This window comes from Cuculus canorus, chromosome 24, assembly GCF_017976375.1.
Source record: "Cuculus canorus isolate bCucCan1 chromosome 24, bCucCan1.pri, whole genome shotgun sequence".
NCBI lineage: Eukaryota > Metazoa > Chordata > Aves > Cuculiformes > Cuculidae > Cuculus > Cuculus canorus.
This window is the reverse complement of record NC_071424.1, coordinates 3739972-3765343: the sequence shown is the minus strand read 5'-3', so window position 1 is coordinate 3765343 and position 25372 is coordinate 3739972. Positions and strand designations below refer to the sequence as shown.

At 54.5% G+C, this 25372-nt stretch overlaps 1 protein-coding gene across 3 annotated transcripts in view; it reads left to right on the top strand.

Annotated features, from left to right (window-relative positions):
* The window catches only part of FOXP4 (forkhead box P4), a 70282-nt gene extending 55240 nt beyond the window's left edge, over nucleotides 1-15042 (top strand). For 2 of the 3 annotated variants that reach the window (XM_054087528.1, XM_054087527.1), the window contains 9 exons: nucleotides 271-358; nucleotides 2347-2430; nucleotides 3353-3554; nucleotides 3658-3734; nucleotides 3945-4046; nucleotides 8868-8989; nucleotides 9117-9183; nucleotides 9305-9471; nucleotides 9692-12290. In XM_054087528.1, coding sequence (XP_053943503.1) covers nucleotides 271-358; nucleotides 2347-2430; nucleotides 3353-3554; nucleotides 3658-3734; nucleotides 3945-4046; nucleotides 8868-8989; nucleotides 9117-9183; nucleotides 9305-9471; nucleotides 9692-9836 — 1054 coding nt within the window. In that variant the 3' untranslated portion in view covers nucleotides 9837-12290. Of the gene's footprint in view, nucleotides 1-270; nucleotides 359-2346; nucleotides 2431-3352; nucleotides 3555-3657; nucleotides 3735-3944; nucleotides 4047-8867; nucleotides 8990-9116; nucleotides 9184-9304; nucleotides 9472-9691; nucleotides 12291-13485 lie in introns of those variants that run through there. The other variant, XR_008453472.1, reaches the window with a different exon arrangement.
* Nucleotides 15043-25372: the final 10330 nt, after the last annotated feature.

The window sequence follows — 25372 nt, the reverse complement described above, 5'->3', positions numbered from 1 at the left end:
GGTTGTACGGCCACCCTCCAGCCCAGGTTCAGGGAGGAGGCACAGCCCAGTTTGTTCGGGCTGCCTTTGTGCCTCAGTTTCCCTTCTACCTGTCACATTTAGGGCAGCAGAGCTGGAGCATCCCTGACACAGGCAGCACTTCACGGGTGTCTCTGAGCATTGCTGCCGCACAGGCAGTTTACATGTTGGGACTGATCCCAGGTGTGGCCGTGGTGGAGGGGCCACGTTTTGGGCACGTCCAGGCCATAACCGCCCTTGTTCTCCTTCCAGACACCTCAATACAGAACATGCACTTGATGACCGAAGCACGGCCCAGTGTCGAGTCCAGATGCAAGTGGTACAGCAGCTGGAAATACAGGTGGGTATCGCCCCAGCCTCGAAGGAGGTGGGTTTAAAACGCTGTCGCCTTTCCAACTCTACAGGGCATGTCTTGGCCGCTCTCTGCAGGAGAGCCACATCCTGGTGGAGATCAAGACCTACGGGACCCTCAAACTGGTTCTCCCAGTGATACCAGCATCCCTGCACTATTATGATGGGGCTGGAGGAAGGCAGAAACTCTCTCTCCTTCCCAAAGTGTCCCTGCGGGTATAAGGAGATGCCAGAGACCTGGAAGGGTACAGACCCATATGAGCTGTGCGGGGCTGCTGGGCTCTTGGGACATCACACCAGTTATTTTGAGAGTGGAAAGACCCTGGACCAGGGTCCTTGTGCCTGCCCCATCCCTAGAAGTGTTCAAGCCCAGGTTGGGATGGAGCTTTGAGCAGCCGGATCCAATGGGAAGTGTCCCTATCTGTGGCAGGGTGGTTGGAACTGGATGGTCTTTGAGGTCCCCAAGCAAACCATGGTTTCAACCCAAACCATTCTATTATTCTATGATTCTTTGATTTTGGTGGATGAGTCCAACTTGCGGTGCTGGTTTTGGAAAGCCAATTCTTTAACCAGTGCCTTTCCCAGCATCTCTGACTCGCGTAATTTGGTTAATAGAGAAGGGGGGAAAAATGGGAGGAAATGGAGAGGTTTCAACTTGAGACTTGAAAGCAGTCAAGGAGGAGGAGGGGAAAGGGCAGGGGTCGCTCCCCCGAGCCCATGATGGTGCCGGGGTGCCCGGCTGCTCAGCTGGGGGCTCAAGGGGTTCTCCGAGGTTTGTGCCCATCGCTGTGCGTGGCAGTGGGTACCGCTGTGGGGGTTGCCAGACCCGGAGAGCAGTGGTGATGTGCAGCAGTCTTGAAAGCATCTGCCTGGAGTTCCAGTAATGGGGACTGTGGGGTTGGAGGTCACGCAGCAAAACTTTCCCGTGTGGGGAGGCTGCAAAGCCGCCTGTGTGATCGCATCCTGCTCCCCAGCCCTCGCTAAAGCGAGAGGTTGAAAGCAATTACTGGGGCTTAAAGAGGGGAGGGAAAGGAAGGAGGAGGGGGGAAGCTGAAGGGTGAGCAGAAAGCTGCGTGTGCAGAGAGGAGAACCTGCCACCGGAGCTACCAATTATAAAGTTTTCAGCGCGGAGCTCCCGCTGTGCCGGCGGAGAGCGTCTGCATCACGAGGGGAGACCTGTCAGCTCTAATGAGCACCACGACAGCGCAAAAGCATCCAAGCTGGTCCAAACTTGCAGCAAACTCCACTCGGGCTCCTGCCTTTAACTCCTTCCTTGCCTGACTCCCAGCTCCGGTGCCTGTCCAGGGAGAGGGCTCGGCTGGTGGGAGAGCTGGCAGCATGTGGGGACACAGCCGAGCCCTGAGCTTTGAGGGGTCGCGGTGGAAAGGGAAGGTGACGGGAAGAAAGCGGGTGTCAGATCCCATCGCCTCCGCCGGGCTCAAAATCTCTCCTGGTGCCACAGTGAATATTTCACCCTTCTTTGCACTCCAGGGAGTAAACAGGCAGGAATGCGCAATTAAAGCGATGTTGCACGTCCGGGTGGATGGACAGACGAACAGAGGGATGGGTGGACAGGGAGCCGCTGGTGTGTGGGAGGCAGCAGAGGCTGGAGGAGGGTGAAGGGGATGGATCAACTGGCACCAGAGAGCCCAGGAGGTGAGCAAGGGCTGCGGTGGGTGGCCAGGACATGTGAAATGGCTCTGTTTCATCAGAGGTTTTTCACCTGGCTGCACACATGGAACCAGAGCAGTGGCGACCCCTGTGCTGCTGTGATGGGTGCAGAGCCACGGTTCCGCTGGGGCTCTCGGGAGGACTCGGTGTCAGGCAGGAGGTGACTCCTGTGGGGACACTGGAGGCTGCTGCCTGCCTGTAGGCAGGTCTCGGGGCGCGGTGAGCAGCTTCTCCGGGCTGTGGCACCCCCGTGGGAAACTGCCAGCACTGCCAGACTTATCTCTTTCTCCTTCTTGCCTCCTGTAGCTGGCAAAGGAGAGTGAGCGTCTCCAAGCAATGATGGCCCATCTTCACATGAGACCTTCAGAGCCAAAGCCTTTCAGCCAACCTGTAAGCGTGCATCCATCTCCTGCCCTCCTTCATCCCCGCCGTCAGCCCCTCTCCTCCCATTTCCCTTCACCACTGGCTGCCATCTCCTCCCTGCCCTGCTCATGGCCACCACGGCCCTGCGTGGCCCAGCTGGATGGGCTCCGTGGGATGGACATGCCCTTGCCACACTCCAGTGAACATCGCCTGGTCCCTTGTGCTGGTGGAGGACATCAGGCAGGGTAAAACACAGCCTGTGTCAGCATGTTGTGCTGCTCCACCAGCTGGGATATGTACATCCCATGGCTGCAATCCTGTTCTGTGGGTTCCTCCCCTCCTATGGTTGCATCTTGTCTTGTGGGTACATCCTTCCCTGCGGTTGCATCCCTATCGCATGGGTGCATCCTCTCTCATGGTTGCATCCCTATCATAGAATCGCTCGGTTGGAAAAGACCTTTGAGATCATCAAGCCCAACCGTACCTGTCTGCTACTAAATCATATCCTTAGGCACTTCATTTGCCCAACTTTTAAACACTTTGAGGGATGAGGACTCAACCACTACTGCCAGTGCTTGAGAACCCTTTCGGTGAAGAAATTTTTCTTCACGTCCAATCTGAACCTCCCCTGGCACAGCTTGAGGCCATTTTCCTTGGTTGCATCCCATCCTGTGGGTGCATCCTCTCCTGTGGTTGCATCCTCATCCCATGGCTGCATCCCATCCTGCAGCTGCATCCTCTCCTGCTGTTGCATCCCATCCCATGAATGCATCCCATCTTGTGGTTGCCCCCCATCCCTGCTAAGCCCACCAAGTCCCCCCCTACAAGTCCTTCGCTGCCTGCTTTGCGGCACGTGCCGGCTCGGCTCCGCCGCGCTGCCCGGTGTGCCTGGGGCTCTCCCAGCCCCTGCCTTTTCCCTGCGCTGATGCCCAACCGCCTGTCCGTGCAGCTGAACCTGGTCTCCAGTGCCACCCTCTCCAAGAGCACTTCCGACACGTTCCCCGACGGCTTACCTCATCCCCCCACCTCCGCCACGGCGCCCATCACCCCGCTGCGGCAGGGCCCCTCCGTCATCAGCTCTTCCACTTTACACAATGTGGGGCCCATCCGCAGGAGAAACTCGGAGAAGTTCTGCACCCCGATATCTTCAGGTGAGTTCTAGGAATGGGCTCAGCGCCCTCCATCCTGAGAACCTGGGGTCCCAAAGCGGGTCCCTTCACTCCCTGCACCCCCTGTTTCTTGTCCCCCCTCCAGAACTTGCACAGAATCACGAGTTTTACAAAAACGCGGACGTCCGGCCGCCCTTCACGTATGCCTCGCTCATCCGGCAGGTGAGTGGTTCCCACACCATGGGGTTCAGTTTTGCACCCCAAGACCTGCTTGTGGAGCACCTTGGGCGAAGCCACGCTCTTCCCTGCTTTCCTATTCCTGGGGGAGCCCCTGAACCCCCATTTCTGCCCCTCCTGCTTTGCCATAGGATGGGCATCGAACCCCACCGGGGCATTGCGAGTGATGCTCTTGTCCCTTCTCTGGTTTCCCAGGCCATCCTGGAGACCCCCGACAGGCAGCTAACGTTGAATGAAATCTATAACTGGTTCACACGGATGTTTGCCTACTTCCGGAGGAACACGGCCACCTGGAAGGTGAGAGCAATCCCGCTCAGCACCATGGGGCTTGCCCCATCCCATTTGGGGCTGCCTGCAGTGTGATGTGCTCCAGCTTTATATGGGCACATGTAGTAAAGGACCAGTTCATTGCACAGCTCTGAAACGATGCAGGAAATGATTTTGTGGATAAACCCCACATTTTTCTCCCAAAATGCATCCCTGGTGGCTGGGGATGCATTGTGCAGTAGGATAGGGCAAAGGGCTGTGCTGTGGGGGCTTTTTGCGGAGCTGGGACTGGAACAGATCTACCCATCACAGCACCAGGAGAAGGGCAGGGATGAGAGGGAGACACTGGGAATAGCAAAGAAGGTTAATGATAACCTGGGGGCAGGTGGTACGCTGCGAGCGGGAGGTGCCGGCTTTGAGATAGGTGGGTCTCAGCGATGGCCGGGGATGCAGAAGCTGATTTGGAGGGGACCATCAGCAAGCAGGAGCACCCGTAGCTCCGCTGTGAGCCCCAAGCCTGTGCTCCCCAGCTCCCCACCCACTCTGCACAGAGCTGGATGGGCAGGGATTGGAAGATTTTGGCACCAAGGAGCCGTTTGTCACTAGCCTGGGCTGACAGGTGTGATTTTTGGGTGCCGGGGCTGCTTCTCCCTCAGTTATTTAGGAACGGAGAAGTGAGAAAACGCATCTCAGAGGACAGGGGTGGTGGTTAGAAGGAGTACTTAGTGCCCCAACCAGGGAAGATTTATTTATTGCATCGTGCTGCGTGAATTTACTGCGACTCAGCTTCCTCCTGCTCGGGGCAGCAAGAAACAAAGGGAGACCAACGCTTTAGAAAGAAAAGAATCAGAATAAGCAGAGGGCAAGCGAGATGGTGGAATTTGGAAAGGGTTAAGGAGGAACCGGTTATTCGGGAGTGTTGTTGCTGCAGATCAGAGCTCACCGGTAGGGCTTTGCTTCTGCGCAGCAAACTTTGGGTGAATAATGGGTATTTTGGCTTCTGAGTGCTCTGGGTGGCCCCTGGCTGCGACACGGCCCATCCCAAGCATCCCTGTGAGGCTGGCAAGGAGAAGGAGCCGGGCAGGAGTGGTGATTGTTGCCTGGGCCATTTTTGGTGCTGGCCATGGCCTTGTGTCAGTCTGGAGTCCCCCTCACGGCACACGCGCAGCACTGCAGCAGTGCTGGGAGCATCCTTGGGAGCAGCGCTGGGAGCATTGCTGCCACCACCAGCCCCATGGGGACACCCCCTGCTTTGGGGAGAGGGTGGGAAGGGATAGAGAGCATCCCCGGGGGACAGCCCGGTGCAGCCATCGCTGCTCCCAGGATGGTGTCACTGGAGCAGCACTGGGAGCAGCAGTGGTCGTCACCGCTGCTGCCCTGGCCAACCCGATGGGGGCACCCCTGGCTTTGGGGAGAGGGTGGGAAGCGATGGAGAGCTGCTCCCAGGATTACTTCTCACCACGGGACAGAGCAGGGTCCATCCAGGCCAGCCCTTTCCCGGCTCCGTGCCTCAGTTTCCCCATCCATGGAATGAGATAATGGCAGATGAAAATGCCTTTTTCCTTCCCTTTTACTAGCTGAAAGGAATAAATGTTTTGGTTTTATTCTCTTTGCAGCTTCCCCCCATCCCGTGTTACCTAAGAGCAGAGCTGATATTTTCATAGGGGCATCTCTCAGCCCTTCTTGGTTACCTTTTTGCTGCTCTTTATTTTTTCCTGTTCTCCTACCAAAGGGGTTGGCAGGGAACTAAAAAGAGCTTGTGTCGGCGAATGATTCCCTTCACAGCTTTCAGTGTTCAAGGCCAAGCTTGTTTTGAACGAGGGGGGACACGGGAAAAAATAAGGTGTTTCTGCTCTTCCGAAAACCATTTCTGCTGCAGCTTCTCCCTCGTCTCCTGCTGTAGTTTCCCTCTGGGATGGGACAGGGGTACCAAGGCCAAGGTGAAAACCCCATCCCCATAGCGGGACAGAGCCACGGCACGATGCGGGGGTCCTCAGGGAGACCCCCAGCACGGGGGGCAGGACTGGGGGCGTAAAGCAAACATCATTAGAAAAGACAAAGATGAGAAGCAAACACAGCAGGCAAGGCTGGCACTGAACAAATACTCTCTCAAACTACAAAAGCCACGTTAGGATGAGGCAGGGGTCCAGCCCAGCACCAGTAAGGAGGATTTGAACAACCTGATCCAGTGGGAAGTGTCCCTGTCCATAGCAGGAGTTGGCTTTAAGATCCCTTCCAACCCAAACCACTCCATGATTCTGTGATTCACATGTCGGGGATCTCCCATAGTACCTCTTCTATGTCCTGGTTCCAGCAACCCGCTCAGCACCCAACATCCCAGGCTCCGGTGATGCTGAATCTCATCCTGCCCGATGCCAGGATTTATTCCACCTCCACTTTTGCCTTTGCAAACACGGCATCCGCTGGTTTCTGCAAGCAGGGGGGGGTGTCATGGGGTGGGGACGTGGGCACTGCTGGGGCTGCGTCCCCACCTGCACGAAGGGTTTGAGCTTTGCCACGCTTCTTTTTCAGACTGGATGTTGGGATAAAATTTTTCACAGAAAGGGTCATTGGGCACTGGCAGAGGCTCCGAGGGAGGCGGTGGAGTCCCCATCCCTGGGGGGATTTGCAAGATGTGTGGATGAGATGCTCAGGGACATGGTTTAGTGGCAGATAGCAATGGTTGGACTCAATGATCTAAGAGGTCTTTTCCAATCTAGTGATTCTATGATTCTTGCCTTTAATCAGGGCTTTGTTTGGACCAGGAGTCCCCTGTGCGCACAGGAAGGAGAGTGCCGGGCAGGATCCGGCTCTGGCGAGTGGAGGAAGTCCTGTGTTTGCTCACCAGAGCGCAGGGGTTCAAGGGCAGCAGCAGGACCCAGCCCTGCACGGACTTCAGACCCCCGGGCGCAGGCAGGGAGTGGGGTGTTTGCAGGGACTGTGCAAGGACAGAGCAAGGACTGGGGCTCATCCTGCAGTGTCTGGGGTGCACCTTGGCTTTCCAGCTCCTCCGGATGCCCGTGTGTGCGGTGCTGAGAGCGGCCCTTCCCTGTGGAGACAGAATCATGGAATGGTTTGGGTTGGATGGGACCTCAGACCCCATCCAGTCCCACCCCTGCCATGGGCAGGGACACCTCCCACTGGATCAGTTGCTCCAAGCCCCATCCAACCTGGCCTGGAACCCCTCCAGGGATGGGCCAGCACCACTGCTCTGGGTGGCAGATGCCAGCACAGGGGCTGAGGACAAGTGATGTCTAGGCTCCAGGGGTAAGGTGTGTTCCGAATGGAGCATATACCTCCAGGTGGGAGTGGTGGTGACACCAGAGATTCCTTTTCCCCCCCCCTAAAACTCCCACCAAACGGCACCAACTGTGCCTGAATCTCCTTCGCCAGGAACCAGCTCCTGGGAGCAAGGGGAGCTGCTTGCAAAGTTTCCTCTTCGGGCTGGCTCTAGCAAAGAGCGAGAGGAGCAGGAGCCTGCTGCCTGCCACTGCTCCACCTGGCTCTGGCCGGCGCCGTTGCGGCAGCACCAGGCACGACGGCACAGCTGGAGATGCTGGCGTTGGCTGGTGGGCAACGGGTGCAGGGCAGCAGCCGATGGATGGATGGATGGATGGATGGATGGGTGGATGGATGGAGGACAAGGGAAGGAGCCCATCTTTGTTTGCTTTTGCCCTTAAATTAAAAAGAAAAAGGGGCAGTGGTACAATTTGATGAGTTTCTGGGAACTCCTAACACTTCCCAGCGTAGCGGGGTTCAGTCCTTGTGTCTCCTTTTGCCTTGTTGTGTTGGCCGGCTCCTTTGTTTATAGAGCCCCCGTTCGACCTTTTAAATTGCTGTTAATGTTTTAGCGTAACGAATTAGTCTCTCATCACGAATCAGGACTCGAAATAAAAAAAAATATATATAAAAAAAAAACCCTCCGAGGCCAACTTCCTGAAATTGGGGTCATTCTCATTTGCAAGGCAGAGAATCTGAGAACCTTAATGCAAGGAAATTTATTCAAAGGCAGAGCCCCGGCGTGATTAGGCCCTTTGTAATTATAGCTCGGAGAGATTCCACTCCAGCCTCCTGCCTCCCTCATGGATTAGCAAGTGAGTCGGAAAAATACACAGGATTTAATTAGAGGCAAATTAAAATTGGTAATGAAATAGGGGCAGTAGCAAATGGCAGGGAGTTGGAAGGGGAAAAGGGAGCTGGTATCTCTCGGGGCTGTGCTGTCTGCCTACGTGTGTGTCTCTTTATTTTACATTTAGAAATGTAAAGATGGTCGATGTAAAGAAGAAAGGGAGGGAAAGGACCAAAAAGGGAGGGTGGAGGGGAAGAAAAAGAAAGGAAAAGATTAGCTGGCTTTGCTGAGCATCACCAAGTCAGCTGCAGTGAAGAGGGTGGCTCTGCTCCCAGGTCCTTGTTGGTGTGATTTGTCCCTTGTCCCATGCTGTCCCCATCGTCCTCAGAATCTTGGCCCATCCCTGGAGGGGTTCCAGGCCAGGTTGGATGGGACTTGGAGCCCCTGATCCAGTGGGAGGTGTCCCTGCCCATGGTAGAGGTTGGAACTGGATGGGCTCTGAGGTCTCTTCTGACCTAAATCATTCTATGATGTGGTCGAGGTCCACAAATGCCCCACGTGCAGCTTGGGAGCTCAGCTCCTAAAGCCCGCCTGGTGCTGCTGGGGTGAGCGTTTGCAGCATCCCCAGGTGGCTTTGGAGAGCATTTGGGCTGTAGACAAGCCAAGCGTGGCCAAGACAGCCCAGCGCCGTGAGAACCTGCAAGGGCGAGGTGAGGAGAAGGGTGGGGAGGAAGAGAAAAGGGGTCCATGTCACTGAGCATTCCTGCTTGCTTTGCCCGCAGAACGCCGTCCGCCACAACCTGAGCCTGCACAAGTGCTTCGTGCGTGTGGAGAACGTCAAGGGAGCCGTCTGGACCGTCGATGAGCACGAGTACCAAAAGCGAAGGCCACCAAAGATGACAGGGTGGGTCCTCCTGCCCCGTGCACTGGAGCCTGGAAGCTGCTCTTGCACCCACCTCCGCTGCCAAACCCCCCATCCCTGGGCTGGGAGCGCTCAGCCATGCATTGTTCTGCTTTCTCTCTTTCTGCAGGAGTCCAACTTTAGTCAAAAACATGATTTCAGGACTCGGTTACGGAGCACTTAATGCAAGTTACCAGGTAAGGACCCAGACCCATCCTTGGCAGGGATGCTGGGACACCCTCTGCTGTTCCGCAATCCTCTTATCCATCACAGTCTCGCATGCTCCATGCTTTGAGCCGCTGCTGCTTTCTATTGCAGGCTGCGCTGGCGGAGAGCAGCTTCCCGCTGCTGAACAGCCCCACCATGATCAACACCAGCTCCGCCAGCGGCATGCTGCACGTGGGCCACGACGACGTCAGCAGCACCGTGGAGCAGGTCAACAGCAACGGCAGCAACAGCCCGCGCCTGTCCCCGCAGCAGTACAGGTCAGCCCGGCTGGGGGCAAGGGGACAAGGGACGGTGCTAGTGGGCATTACTGGGATGCTGGAAGGTTTGGAGTTAAGGGACTGTGGCATTCCGGGCAACTGGAGCTGCTTGGTATCTCCTGTGGCTCCCAAACCATGGTAGTATGGGGATGGAAGGGATTTGGAGCGGTTGCATCCAGTGGGACTGGCTCCCTGAGGCTGAAGGCTTGCCTCCCTGCAGCCATCCAGTGCACGTGAAGGAAGAACCCGCCGAGGCAGAAGATGACAGCAGACCCGTCTCGCTGATGGCCACCACCAACCAGAATGTGACGATTCCCGATGACAGGGACCTGGAGGAGGAGCTGCCAGTGGAAGACTTGTCCTAAGGACCCCTTCCTCCTCCTCCTCACTGAGGGGCAAACCCTTCCCACCCTCCTGGCCGGAGACCAAGTGACAGCTTCCACCTCTCCAAGGTGACCTTTGGCATTAACCCGTTTCTTAAAGGCACTTCCACAAAGCAAAAGGGTTTCCTTGGTGCAACAACCTGTTGCTGACGGCGTGTTCCTCCCGCTCCCATCTACCCTATGCCGCGGCCCTGGTGACCGACAGACCCTGCTGCGGGGGAATTCCTGCGGCACAAGAAGCAAAAATCCCAAGAGCTGGACTTTTTCTCCCCTCCTCCCTTGGTTAGTGACTGGTGAACGAGGATGGTAGGTTGTTTCTGTCCGAAATGGTCCCTCCTTCCTTCCTCTGGGCATGGGGAAGGCACCTCCGTCCCCACTTCCCTGCCCGGTGATGCTCAAGCCTCTGCCAGCGACTGCCCCGGGGAGAGAAGGTGATGGCAGGAACCCGTCGGCATCTCTCCGTCCCCCCGTGGGTTTTGCACTAGGAGGGACCGTGGACCCTGCCCATGCGCTGCCTCCACCCAGCTTTGGGGGAAGAAACAGCAGAAATGAGGGTGAGTCCTCTGCCGTGATCCGGACGCTGGGCTTGCACCGTTGTCTTGCGACTGGGGAAGGATAAGGACCGGCGCATTGGTGGGACTGTGTCCCCTTGTCACCTCTGGCAGGTTGCTAAGCCACCTGGGAAGCAGAGCAGCCCACCTTGGGTTGACTGTGATCCCTGAGCCCTGCGGTCCCTGCTGGTGGGGGGACTCGTGGTACCCAGCAGCGATGACCATCCCCAGCCGACCGCCAGCGCCGGGCAGCGAGGACGCAGCTCCCCACTTCCTTCTTAGAACCGGCTGCAACGCTGACACCTCTCCCAGCCGGCGCAGGGGTGGCCAGTGGCCTGACTTCAACTTCAGGGACTGGCTCCTGGTCCCCTGCGTGCCCGGTTCCTCCTCCAAAGCTGGGGTGGGATCTTCGAGGACGGGCAATGGCACGGGGAGGCAACACCCACCACCGCTGAGCATCCTCCTGGGAGGCACCCACAGAGGAGCTGGGGCGGGCAGAGCGTGGCGCTGAGCTGCTGCTTGGCTGTCCTGCTGGTAGCAAAGCCAACCCCAAGTGAAATAACGTGGTGGCCGAACCTGGCTGTGACTGGCGAGCCGAGCTGCTTTCGTCTTTTCTTTTTGTTATCCTTTTGTGTGTGTCCAGATGGGAAGATACCAAAAGATTTCTAGAGACAGAAGGTCCGTAGTTCAGGTGAACAGATGGTATTGATGCCAAAAAAAGGAAAAAAGAAAAAAAAGAGAAATATTAATAATAATGAGAACAACACAACCAAACAGCCCTCTTCTCCCTGCTCTTTCTTTCTGTGGTGGTGATGTGGGTACTCAGCACTGGGCTCTTCCTGGCTGGCAGCTGGTGGCCTCAGGGACCAGGCTGGCACTGGCTGTCGTGGCACACAGCGGGGTGTCAGGGGACTTGCTGTGATGGACATGGAGCTGCTCCTGTTTTGAGCCCAGCTCCGGGCTCTCCCGAAGCGATTGTGAGTGCTTCTCCATCCTTCCCTGCCCCTGCTTCCCCCGGCTGAGATGTTGGCGGTTGGAGCTGGGTTGTTGCCCCAGCGTGTGCCCCCAGCCCCACGCTGGGATTCGGGTGCAGCAACACCAGGAGCTGCGGTTTGGGTTAAAAATGCAACACACAGGTGTGGCTCCTGGGGATCTCTGCTCATTTATCCGTGTGCATCACCTCGCGGGGGGGTCCCCAAAGGGCTTTTTCACTCTGTGGCGTGTGTTGTCCCCCATACCTCGAATCACCCCAGCACATCCTCTTGCACTGCCTATTGCATCCTCGGTACCCAGGTGCCTGCTGAGGTGGAGGGGGGTCCCTAGCTGCCCCCCCTCTGCCCCCCAGCACCATCCTGGGGGATGCCAAGACCCTTAAAAGAGCAGCAGCTGCCCTGGGGGAAGGCACAGCCTGGTGGGGGCTAATAATGGGGGGGGGTCACTAGCATCTCCCCTGGCTGGTGCTGCAAGGGGGCTCTTTCCTCTTCTTAAAAGCGACAGAAAAGCCTTCCAAAGCTGCCCATGGGTGCTGGCAGCTGGCTGTGGGTGCTGGCTGTGCCGAGCCGGCCTTCGCTAGGTGTCTCCACTCGACCCGTGTTTCTCCCTGTGCTGCAGCCTCGCTCTCTCCTTCGCCGCTGCTGAAATAGCAAGGCAAGGAGATTTGCCAAGCCACCAGCTTCCCCTCACCCTCCAGCTTCTCCCAGTTTGTCCTCGCTGCCACCAGCTCCTACCGGACTCTGCCAGACACCAAAGACCCTGCCCTGGCTGGGGGGGCGCGAACCGAACCCCACTTTAGCAGTGTGGGTACAGCCTCATCCTCCTCCTTCAAAGCAGCCACCAGGCTGGAGGCACCCTGTATTTTCCCTTCCTGCTTTCTTTTCTTTCCTTTCTTTTTGCTTCTTTCATTTTTCCTTTTTTTTTTTTTCATTTTTTCTTCTTTCGTTTTCCCTTCTTTCATTTTTCCTTCTTTCATTTTCTCTTCTTTTCTTTTCCCCTTCTTTCATTTTTCCCTCTTTCATTTTTTCTTCTTTCATTTTCCCTTCTTTCAGTTTTACTTCTTTCATTTTCTCTTCTTTTCTTTTCCCCTTCTTTCATTTTTCCTTCTTTCATTTTCTCTTCTTTTCTTTTCCCCTTCTTTCCTTTTCCCTTCTTTCCTTCTTTTCCAGTCTTTCGATTTTAAGTTATTGTTTTAAACAAGTTTACAGCTGCCGCGGGCAGGCGTTGCGCATCACGCTTTACTGCTTTACTTGTACGAAGGAGCGGAGCAGGATAGATGGGATGGATGTCGGGGTGCAGCCCCTGACCCCCAGTCCACTGCTGCTCAGTCACGGTTCACCCTCAGCATCCCCTTGCCTCCCTCCATCCCTCTTTTTTTTTGGTTTGCATCTCCAATTCTGCCTCTTTACGGCGACGCCAGCACCCGGTGTCACCCCTTGTGCTGCTCCAGCGTGTCTGGACCACCCCAGTGGAACAACCTGGCTCCGTACTGGGAATGATTTGCCCTTTTACTGGTGTAGCTTGTCCTTTCCGTGGCAGAGGAGATCCTACAGCCTGATTTATGGCAGCACAGCTGGATGTGGTGGGTGCTGTTGGGGTTGTTCTGAGGCTCAACCCCCTCCTTGTTCTGGATGGGGGGTCAGTAGCTGCTCCCATTCATTTGCTCCTCCTGAATCCTTTCCCTTCTTCGCCTTCCTCCTGCTTTTCCAGTCGAATTGTTTCCAGCTCTCTAAAAACCCAAGGAAGGGGATTTGCAGACGGTTCAGCCAAGGCGTGAGCCCTCCCGCGCCGCTGCCATCCTGCTTGGGGTGGGAGTTAGGATCATTTTTAAGCTTTTTTTCCACAAATACAGGCAACCCCAAAACACCTCCAGATCCCCACAGATCCAAAATCCCGGGACACCATCACCCCATGAGCACAACCTGGCGCCTTCCCTTTCACCGTGGATATTCCTATAGGTCTTTAGCCACCATCCTGGCTCCAAAGAGCACTCTCTCTATATATATTATATATATATATATAAAAAAAAAATAAATATATAAATATAAAGGAGTTGTTTTTTTTTTTTTCTTTAAACACGTGCACAGGTTTGGCAAGTCCTGTGGCTCCAGGTGATGCCTCTTCCCCGGCCGTTGCTGGAACGGGAATCACGGTGGGTGATTTAACGTGAAACGTGCCCGGTTTGATACTCAGGGGTAATTAATTAATTCATTCATTTTCTTACCCCCCCTCCACCCTGCCTGCCGCCCCTGCAGGGTCCCAGCCCACCCCAGGTACCGTGACGCCTGCACCCACTCACCCCTTGGCTTTCTCTTTTTTTTGCTCTTTTGGCTTTCTTTTTTTTGCTGGTTTTTTTCTCCAAAGTTCTGCGTCTCTTACCTCAAACACAGGGAGGGGGAGAAGGAAGGATTAAAGGACCAAATACAACGTGCGGCAGAATTGTATGTCTGTATATATTGAGATATATATATACTGGGTTTAAACCAACACAAATTGTTCAGTTGGGGTTTTTTCCTGAGTTTTTATTTCCTATTTCTTCCCCCCTCTGGGACAGTTCTGTGAGGGGAAGGGATGGGCACCTCCTTGGAAGTAAAGGCATTTTTCTGCTTTCACTGAAGGAATTACTCGGTTTTCCATGTTTTCCTTACTTTTTTCCCATGAATTTTTTTTTTCCCCCTAAATAGCTAGAGCTGGGGAGGGTGCAGAAACCAGTGTTCAAAGGGTACTGGTAGCACTGGGAGGCTGCTGGGGAGGCCAGTGGAGACGAAGGGAAAGCAGCAGCTGAACCTGCGTTAAACCAAAGGGTTTCTTTGCTTTGTTTACACGCCTGGCCAGCCTCACGGCCGGAGAGCATCACCCTGGATCTAGGTTTTTGTCCTGGAAGCGTTGGGGAAGGTAGGGATGGACCAGAGCTCCGGGGGCTTGGAGACCCTCTGCTCCTCAGAGCTGCTCAGTGGAACCCAGGTTGGGTGCCCAGGCTAGGAGCATCCCCATCCCTTGGAGATGCTTACGGCATCCCCATGAGATATTGGGAGCATCCTCATCCCTTGGAGATGCTTGGGGCATCCCCATGAGGTGTTGGGAGCATCCCCATCTCTTGGAGATGCTTGGGGCATCCCTATGAGGTGTTGGGAGCATCCCCATCCCTTGGAGATGCTTGGGGCATCCCTATGAGGTGTTGGGAGCATCCCCATCCCTTGGAGATGTTGGGAGCATCCCCATCCCTTGGAGATGCTTAGGGCATCCTCATCCCTTGCGGATGCTTTGGGCATCTCCATCCCTTGGGGATTCTGGGAGCTTCCCCATCCCTTGGAGATGCTGGGAGCTTCCTCTGGGAAGCACCAACCCTGCCACAACCTTTTTTCTTCCCCTTGCACCTCTTTTTTTTTTCCCCCCATCCTCTTTGGCGCTGGGTGGGAAGGTGATGCTGGGGAGGTGGGATGAGGTCCGAGGGGGCCGGAGGGTGGAGGGGAGGGAGGATGTGTATAAAGTGACTCTTTCTCTCCCGCCACCGCCTTCACTGCCGCATCCCTCGTGCTGTATAAAGGAAATAGCATTGCTGTGTATTTGTACTCTGAACTTCCGTGTGTCTGCTTTGGCAGACGGTAAACCCTTGTACAGTAGATCTAGCTGCATGTAATCTGTATGGACAATGGCATTATAAAATGCAATAAAATAAATTACTTATCATGCTGCTCTGCTGGCTGCTTTGTTATGATTATTGATTATGAAAGGGTCTGGCTTTTCATTCTTGTGGGCTCTTTAGGACCAAGGGAGTGATGGTCAGCCCGAGCGTCAGAGGGGAGAGAAGTGACTCCACTGGTGGTGGTGGAGTAGAATGGAATCATGGAATGGTTTGGGCTGGAAGGGACCTCAAAGCCCATCCAGTGCCACCCCTGCCATGGGCAGGGACACCTCCCACTGGATCAGGGGCTCCAAGCCCCATCCAACCTGGCCTGGAACCCCTCCAGGGATGGGGCAGCCACCACTGCTCTGGGCAACCTGAGCCTCCCCACCCTCACAGCAAAACATTTCTCCCTAAGATCTCATCTCAATCTCCCTTCTTTCAACTGAAAACCACCCCTCCCTCATCCTCTCCCTGCACTCCCTGATCCAGAGCCCCTCCCCGGCTTTCCTGGAGCCCCTTTCAGTCCTGGAAGCTGCTCCAAGGTCTCCCCACAGCCTTCCCTTCTCTCCTCTCCCCTCAACCCTATCCCTCTCCGGTTGGCACCGCAGCTCTGAAAGCAGAGCCAGATCTGCAGCTTTGGTATCTGCCCTTTATCAAACCAATCAGCGCGGTTTTAGCGCTCCCCTTGGGGAATCGACTTCTCGGGGCATCGGGGCTTCACCATCAGGAACTTTTGGTCATGGCATTATTGGTTTTTCCTGAATATCCTTGCTCCAAGTCCCAGCCAGGGCTGCAGCAGCCAAGGGGGACAGGGATGGGGATCCCCGCGGCGCCCCGCATCCCAGCGAGATTGCTGGCTCCCATCCGCGTCCCGACCCTGCCAATATTAATAGACTCTTATATCCCCTTTCCCTCCACTGCTCCGTCTCAGCCAAACTTGCTTAATCTTTTTTCCAGTGGCCCTTTTCCAGGGCTCTTTGACCCATGGCCACCGGGACGGTGCCTCTGCCAGCCCCTCGCTGCCCTCCCGGGGGACGCCATGCAGCACCCATGGGTGCCCCAACCCCGCCGAGGGGTCGCTCCCCATCCTCCAGCAGCTCCCGCGGGGAGGTCACGGGGGGGTTGCGGCTGGGCACAGGCTGTCCATCGCTTGGGGATGCAAAGCATGTGGCTTTGATGGATTTAACGCTTGGAGAAAGAGCTTTTTTAGCTTTTAAACTAGAAACTTCTTTTTTTTTTTTCCTCCTGCTTTGGTTTGGGTTTTTTTCCTCGCGGTGGACGTGAAAGCTCTGATTGCCCAACCAGTATGTGGATGGGGGGAAGAGATTGGGAGCAGTCACCCTCTTCCCACATCTCCCGCATACAGAGCTCCGTGAACCCAGAGAAGAGTGGCAGTGGGTACCCATCCCTCTCCTCCTCCTGCGCTCCAGAGCTCACTTCCAGTTAGATACCACCTTCCTTTCTGGCTAAATCAATGCTTTGCCCTAAATCCATGGGAATTTTGTACATCCCTCAAGCACGATGTGGAGTTTAGTGCCGGAAACGGAGCTCCCAGCCAGGGAGGGAGTTGCTGCCTCAGTTTCTCCAGCCAGTGCGGCTTTCAAAGGGTTAAAAAGAATGAAAAAAAAAAGAAATAAGGGGAGGGAGTGGTTTTGGTTGTTTTGTTGGGTTTTGTTTGTTTGTTTTTAAAAGAAATGAGCATTAAGGAATTGCACCAACGGGGTCAGGAAGGGATGCGGCCACAGCTTTCTTGCTCTGAGATCTGCTCCCACTCCTGAGCCACTGATATCTCGGGGGGTCTCTGGTTGGGGTGGCATTGTCCCCCACCTCCAAAACCAACGCCGGGGCCATGAAACAGCACCTACGGGCAGAGAGCACAGGCAGAGCCCTCTGCTCCTCAACGGCCACCCACCCATGGACCACCAGCGGGATTGCTCCGTGCTTTGATCCCCCTGAAGCTTCTCCAGTTGGGCGGTGGGGCTGGAGCCTGCGGGGGGGGGCAGCACCCGGGGGGGCCCATCCCGCGCTCTGCCCAGGGGCTTCTGGATGGGTAGAGCTCTAGAGCCACCCCGGACCCTTCCAGGATGCCCAGGACCCCTCAAGAAACTCCTAGGACCCCTCTAAACACCCCAAGACCCCTCTAGACACCCCCAGGACCCCTCTAGACACCCCCAGGACCCTTCTAGACATCCCCAGGACCCCTCTAGACACCCCCAGGACTCCTCTAGACACCCCCAGGACCCCTCTAGACACCTCCAGAACCCCTCTAGACACCCCCAGAACCCTTCTAGACACCCCCAGGACCCCTCCAGACACCCCCAGAACCCTTCTAGACACCCCCAGGACCCCTCCAGACACCTCCAGAACCCTTCTAGACACCCCCAGGACTCCTCTAGACACCCCCAGAACCCCTCTAGACACCCCCAGGACCCCTCTAGACACCCCCAGAACCCTTCTAGACACCCCCAGGACCCCTCTAGACACCCTCAGGACCCTTCTAGACACCCCCAGAACCCTTCTAAAGGCCTCCAGACCTACCTAGACCCCCTCAGTACCCATCTAGGGCCCTCAGGACCGCTGTAGAGACCCCCAGCACCCCTCTAGAGACCCCTAAAAGCCTTCTAGGACCCTCCCAGGGCCCCTTGAGAGCCCCCCTGGGTCCTCTTTAGGGCTTTCTAGGACCACTGGGGTGTCCTGGGTGGCTCTAGAAGGGTCCCGAGGGTCCTAGAACAGCCCTCAAATAGACTTTGACCTCATTCAGCTGCTTTATTTTTCTCTCGCCGCCCAGGCACGCTGTGGCTGATTTAATACCAGCAGCGCATCGTCTCCAAAGCCCGGCACCAACTGGGATGTGCCCTGCAGCTGGGGAGGGGTCTCAAAAACTACTGAGAAGGATAATGGTGGGAAGGAAAAGACCAGGAATGAGGAGAGCGGGTGCTGGCTGGGTGTAAGCGCCCTTTTTTTGCCACCGTAGCCCTCCTGAAAGCATCAGCTGGTGCAGAAATGTGGAATATCAACTCCAGGCGCGCGGGTTCCCCCCCAGTTTGGAAGCAGGATGGGGAGGGAGGACAAAAGGGACCTTGTTGGGGAGCGTGAGCACAGTGCATCGCTGCCCGCCGCAGGATGCGGCTGCCTGTGGTGCTGTGGAGCCCCAGGGAGGCTCTGACAAGGGCAGTGCGAGCAGGCAGAACCCCATTCCCCCCATCATCCTAAAGCCAAATTGCCTTTGATGCCCTTCCCAGAAACGTGAGCAGCAGCGCGGAGCAACTCCAGCCCTTTGGGTTGGGACGACGCTGCCGAGTGGCATCGTTCCCATCGCCGAGAGCAGCCGGATCCTCCCCAGCAACGCATTTCTTGGTGCCTCAGTTTCCTTCCTTGCAAAAAAGCCTTGGGGGATGCTCACTCCCTGGCTGGGATGGGCTCAGTGACCCCCCCCCAAGAGGAGGTCCCCCCAAAGTCCCCTCCGTGGTGGGGCTGCTCCAACAGGCACTGCCTGATGCTCCTGTGCCTCTTCATGCCCTTCTACCCCCCAACTACCAACTCTTGCGCACAACCAACCCCGCCAGGGATGGAGCACCGTGTGGAAGGGATGGGGGGGGGGAAGCGTTTAATTTTTCCATTTGCAAAACACGAACGTTCATGAGCTCCCCCACCCCTTTTTTTAAATTGAATTTTTTTCTTAATTTATTTTTTCATTTATTTTTTTAATTTATTTTTTTAATTTATTTTTTTAATTTAATTTTTTTAATTTATTTTTTTAATTTAATTTTTTAATTTATTTTTTAATTTAATTTTTTTAATTTAATTTTTTATTTATTTTTTTATTTATTTTTTTTATTTATTTTTAACTTAATTTTTTTAATTTATTTTTTAATGTATTTTTTAATTTTTTTAAAATTTTTTTAAATATTTTAATTTAATTTTTTTTAATTTATTTTTTAATTTAATATTTTTTAATTTATTTTTTCATTTACTTTTTTAATTTATTTTTTTAATTTAATTTTTTTAAATTTCTTTTTTAATTTTTTTAATTTCTTTTTTAATTTTTTTAATTTATTTTTTAATTTATTTTTTTAATTTATTTTTTTAATTTAATATTTTTTAATTTATTTTTTTATTTAATTTTTTAATTTATTTTTTAAATTTATTTTTTTAATTTATTTTTTACATTTTTTAATTTCTTTTTTAATTTTTTTAATTTATTTTTTAATTTAATTTTTTTTAATTTATTTTTTTAATTTAATATTTTTTAATTTATTTTTTAAATTTTTTTAATTTATTTTTTAAATTTATTTTTTAATTTAATTTTTTCTAATTTTTTTAAATTTTTTTAATTTTTTTTTTTTAAATGACCATTTCCTCCTTTTTTTTTTTTTTTTTATTATTTGTTTTATTCTTTACAGAAATAGCTCGTGACTCATCAAAACCTTTCAGCAGAAAAATCGAAAACAGTGGGGTCATTCACCGCCAACCCCGAGCAGGGAGCGCCTCTCCTCCCCCTCCCCTGCCCGCGTCGCGCAGAACCCTTTGAGAAGGTTATTTTGTTGAGAGGTTTTTGTGCGCGCCCAGCGACTCGTAATGATCTCAGACAGCTCACGGGGGTGATGGCTTCGACCCTAAGCAAACACAGCTCCGTCTGCACAACCCGGCTCTGTGCTTGAGCCGCAGCCGGAATCTACAGTCCCATTCATGGCAGGTTAACCGCACGCTGTGGGTTTGGAGGGGGAATTTGGGTGGTTTTGGGTTGTTTTTCGGATTGCATGCATTTTCTTTTATTTATTTATTTGCTTTTCTTTTTTTTTCTCCCAACGGCAAAGGGTTCGTGGAGGGAGAGACGCCAGGAATGTTGCAAAACCCCTTCTTTGAACTGCAAAGTCGAGGCGCTCGGTGTTAAATCCTTGCCAGAGTCGGAAAGGTCAAGAAGGTTGGGGGGTTTTATTCCAACTGGATTAAAATCTCTGGGTACCCCCCCCCCCCCCCCCAAAACCTCTTCCACTGCACCTCCAGCCCAGGCGATGGGGTGTTACGGGAGCAGAGGATCCAGGAGATTCTGCTCCTGCCGAGGAGCCGGCGACGGAGCCAGGAGCTGGGAAGACTGGGATGGATTTACTTTGGCCGCAGAGCTGCTGGGAGCGGTGGCTGCTGCCAGGGTTTGTGAATGTGGGTCAGCGCAGTCACACACCTACAGAAATGGCCTTGTTTTCCAAAATACAGCCGGCTCCCACAGCGTTCCTCGGGGCGCAGCAGCCCCGGGTGTAGCGCAAGGATTCATCTGGGTGGGAAATCGCTGCAGGATTCACTCGTACACTGCGAGGTGCTCCCAGCACAGCTCCCTGCTAGAACTGCCTTGGGGGGGGGGGGGAAAGGGGGGGTGTCTTTAGAGGGGACAGCACTTAGGGGTGGGAAAAAATACATGGAAAAGCCCAGCTCTCAGCGTGCATCACTGAGCAAATTGTAATCCCTGAAGAATCACAGAATCACCAGGTTGGAAAGGACCCATTGGATCATCGAGTCCAACCATTCCTAACACTCCCTAAACCATACACCTCAGCACTTCATCCACCCGTTCCTTAAACACCTCCAGGGAAGGCGACTCCACCCCCTCCCTGGGCAGCTGTTCCAGTGCCCGAGGACTCTGTGAAGAATTTTTTTCTGATATCCAACCTGACCCTCCCCTGACGGAGCTTCAGACCATTCCCTCTTGTCCTGTCCCCTGTCACTGGGGAGAAGAGCCCAGCTCCCTCCTCTCCACAACCTCCTTTCAGGCAGTTGTAGAGAGCAATAAGGTCTCCCCTCAGCCTCCTCTTCTCAAGGCTCTCTCAGCCGCTCCTCGTCAGACATTCTCCAGCCCCTCAGCAGCTTCGTTGCTCTTCTCTGGACACTCTCCAGAGCCTCAACATCCTTCTTGTGGTGAGGGGCCCAGAACTGAACACAGTACTCAAGGTGCCGTCTCACCAGTGCCGAGTACAGAGGGAGAATAACCTCCCTGGACCTGCTGGTCACACCGTTTCTGATCCAAGCCAAGATGCCGTTGGCCTTCTTGGCCACCTGGGCACACTGCTGGCTCATGTTCAGTCCCTGTCAACCATCACCCCCAGGTCCTTCTCCTCCGTGCAGCTCTCCAGCCACTCTTCCCCCAGTCTGTAGCGCTGCATAGGGTTGTTGTGCCCCAAGTGCAGGACCCGGCATTTGGTCTTGTTAAACCTCATCCCATTGGTCTCGGCCCAGCAGTCCAGCCTGTTCGGATCCCTTTGGAGCCTCCCTACCCTCCAGCAGATCGACACTTCCTCCCAGCTTAGTGTCATCTGCAAACTTGCTGAGGGTGCACTCAATGCCTTCATCCAGGTCATTGATAAAGACATTGAACAGGGATGGACCCAGTACTGAGCCCTGAGGAACCCCACTTGTAACCGCACCGGATTCATTTATACCTTCCCGCTCGCCTCTATTCCCATTCCAGTAGAGGGATGGGGTTGGGATCCCATGGGACCACCGTGCCCAGGGTCCAGAAGCCTCGCAGCGAGCGAGGAGGGCGTTGGAGGCTGTTCATCCCTGTTGGGCAACTGATGCAAAGTGGCAGCATGTTTTATTCCAGGGTTCTTCAGGGGAGAGTGCAGCCAGATGCTGCGGGTGACGGATGCAGCCGGTGACGTGCTGGAACCATCCCTGCGATGCAGCACGCTAAGGAGAGGTCAGGGAAGGCTGAGCCCCGGCTGCCCTCAATTTATGTGTGCCAAATTTCGCCTCCGTGGGCTGCGGCAGGAGAGAAACCCCAATGGGAGGAGGCAGCGAGGAGGTGGTGGAGCAGGGCGAAGCTCAGGGTGAAGGCAGCAGAAAGACGGGACCCTTCCAACTATCTCTGTGCTGTGCTGAAATGGGATGGGATGGGATGGGATGGGATGGGATGGGATGGATGGGATGCGATGCGATGCGATGGGATGGGATGGGATGGGATGGGATGGATGGGCTGGGATGGGATGGGATGGGATGGGATGGGATGGGATGGGATAGGATGGGATGTGATGGGATGGGATGGATGGGATGGGATGGGATGGATGGGATGAGATGTGTTGAGATATGAAGAGATGCGATGCAATGCGATGGGATGGGATGAGATGGGATGCAATGCAATGCGATGGGATGTATCCTGCCCAGGAGTGGGTACGAGGGCAGGACTTTGCCTAACACAAAGGGTGGTGGAAGAATGGAGGACACAGACTTGTTTCGCAAGGTTGGATCCTGCCTTTGATTTTAATCCCTTTCATTTGGAGGAGAAGTGGTGCTTTGCCTCTGAGGCTGGGGGTGTCCCTGCTTGGCCGGACGGCCCGTGGGGCAGGCGGCACCACGGTGTTGCTGTGCGTAAATCCCTGCTGTTCTCCTGTCCCCCAAACCCTGCAAAGCACTTTCCTGCGTGCACCGCTGCCATCGTGCCCAGAAGCCCATCAGCTGCTGTGAGGAGCCCCTTTCCCCCATCCAAGGCGGTAGATCCTGGGCCACCAAAGTTGTAACTCAGCTTTCCAAGTACTCATTGATCTTTTTCACAGGTTATCAGGCTGAGCTGTCAAAGGAAAAGTGCTGCTAATCCCCAGCATGGCCAGAGCTGAGCACGTGGCACCCAAATTCCCAGCTCCATCCACCCCAAGGCAGAGCATCACCTGCCCTCCTCCTTCCCCAGGTCCAAGGCAATCCCAGGGTTGCTGCGTCCTTCTTGCATCAAGCATCTTCGTCCAGTGGGGTCATGTCCCTCCTGGAGAAGCGAGGGAGCATCCCTCCCAGCGGGGCTGGGCTCACGGCTGTCTGAGCAGGTAAACAGGGAGGAATGTGCAGCGGCAGCGCGTGGGGCTGGCGTGTTCCCGGCGTGACTCACAGACTCTGCCTCAGAGCTCGGCGATGCCGGCACGCCCCGTGGCCCCGCTCGCCGTCACCGGCATGGCCAGCTCGGTGCTTGGCCGCTGCTTTAATGAACCCTTGTGGAAAGCTGGCTGGGTCCTGGGGAGGCTTCACCCAGCCAAGTGAAGGAAACAGCTCAGCCCAGAGCTCCTGGTGGGGTGATCTGCTCCGGCGTGGCCCCCACGGGATGGGGCGTCGTGGTGCCCATCGATGTTTCACCCTCGATTGAAAACATCCCACTGGGTCCTGCGTGGTGCCAATCAATGTTGGGGCTGGCTGGTTCTCAGGAGGACACAGGATTTTAGGGACGCAGCAGGATGCAAGCGGGAATGCTTCTCCTGGAAGGATTATTTAAAAGGCATAAACCATAGTGACAAGTAGACTTTCAACCAGACCAGTTCTTGAGGTCTTCTATAACTCTCTCCATCTCTCTGGAGGAGAACTCGAAGAACTCTCAGGCTGGAACTTTCAGAAGGATCCCAGGAATAGGTTGCCCAGAGCAGTGGTGGCTGCCCCATCCCTGGAGGTGTTCAAGGCCAGGTTGGATGGGGCTTGGAGCAACCGGTGGGAGGTGTCCCTGCCTGTGATGGGGGCATTTGAACTGGATGATCTTTAAGGTCCCTTCCAACCCAAACCGTTCTACAAGTGTCAACAACTCCTCTAAGCTTCGTGTCACCCATAAACTTAGTTATTAAACCTTCAAGTCCTTCATCCAGGTCATTTAGGAAGATGTTATAGAGTATGGGCCCCAAGAAGGATCTATGCAGAACCCTTCTAGTGACGGTTACCACTTAGAAAGTGGTAAAGTATCCTGCCCCATCCCTGGAGGTGTTCAAGGCCAGGTTGGATGGGGCTTGGAGCAACTGGATCCAGTGGGAGGTGTCCCTGCCCATGGCAGGGGTTGGAACTACATGATCTTTATGGTCCCTTCCAACTCAACTGTTCCATGATTCTATGATTCTATTATTCTATGATCCTGAGCATACCAGGTCCTTCCAGTCCCAAATCATGCCTCAGGCTGCCTCAATTCCCCCTCCCAACTCATTTCCTTTACACAGGGCCACAGAAATGACATCTCAGCGCCTTCCCTTTATCCCTCCCCACCCTAATCGCTGCCCCACAGCGTAGGAGACAGCCCCCCCGATGGCAGCAGGGTTCTGGCATCACCCAGCAGGAAAGAAGCAGGATGTGGGAAGGCACCTGGGGCCACGCTGTGGGTTCAGCCCTACTCTGGGAACCCAGAGCCGTAACTCCGAATTGCAAAATCCATTGCCCGGACCCCCGGCTCATCCGGGAAGCAGTGACCGAGGGAAGTGGCGGCTTGCGGTGACCCCCCCAGCCGCGCGCTGTGGGGAGGGCAGCCCCCCATGGTGCTGTGGTTCATCTCCAGTGTGGTTCCAGCTGAGCTCCAGAGCGATCGCAGCCTCTTTTTTTTTTTTGTACGCTTTGCAACGCTGGGGTTTTGAAACGCAAGAAAACACAGTGGCGTTACAACCGAAAAAATAACTTTGAAAATATCCCAGTGGGTCCTGCGTGAAGCTCTGCACGTGGATGGATCCTCATGGGGACCCTGCAGGGACACAGTGACAGAGCAAAACACAGCCAGCACTGGGTTGGCCCCACTTGGGACGTGCTGATACCGCTGGAAATCATGATTTCATGCTCTCAGGGCTTATAGAATCATAGAATAATTTCGGATGGAAGGGACCTTAAAGATCATCTAGATCCAACCCTCATGGCATGAGAAGGAACACGTCCCACCGGATCAGGCTGCCCAAAGCCCCATCCAACCTCGTGTCATGAGAGCAGTGATGATGCCACCTCCATCCCAGCAGCTCTGGGCATTGCCCTGAGGAGCAGAACCGCATTTACCAGTTGGGGAAACTGAGGCAGGGAAGGGTGGAGGAGGGTGAGGACGTGCCAGAACAAAAGCACCCTCTTTGATTCCTTGTCTGGGCACGGAGCGGGCTGGTGGAACACCCACCCGGGGGTCATAGAATCAGAATCATAGAATGGGTTTGTGTGGAAGGGACCTCAAAGCCCATCCAGTCCCACCCCCTGCCATGGGCAGGGACACCTCCCACTGGCTCAGGGGCTCCAAGCCCCATCCAACCTGGCCTGGAACCCCTCCAGGGATGGGGCAGCCACCACTGCTCTGGGCAACCTGGACCAGGGTGTCACCACACTCACAGCAAAACATTTCTCCTTAAAAACTCATCCCAATCTCCCCTCTTGCAGCGGAAAACCATTCCCCCTCATCCTGTCCCTGCCCTCCCTGAGCCACAGCCCCTCCCCAGCTTTCCTGGAGCCCCTTTCCCAGCAGGGAGGCTGCTCGAAGGTCTCCTTAGAGCTCCTAATCCCATTTTTCTCCTGGGATTTCTCCTCCTCCTCCCTTACTCCCCACTTTTCGGCTCCCAAAGCGGAGCAATCCCAGCCCCGAGGCCGCCCTGGGAGCC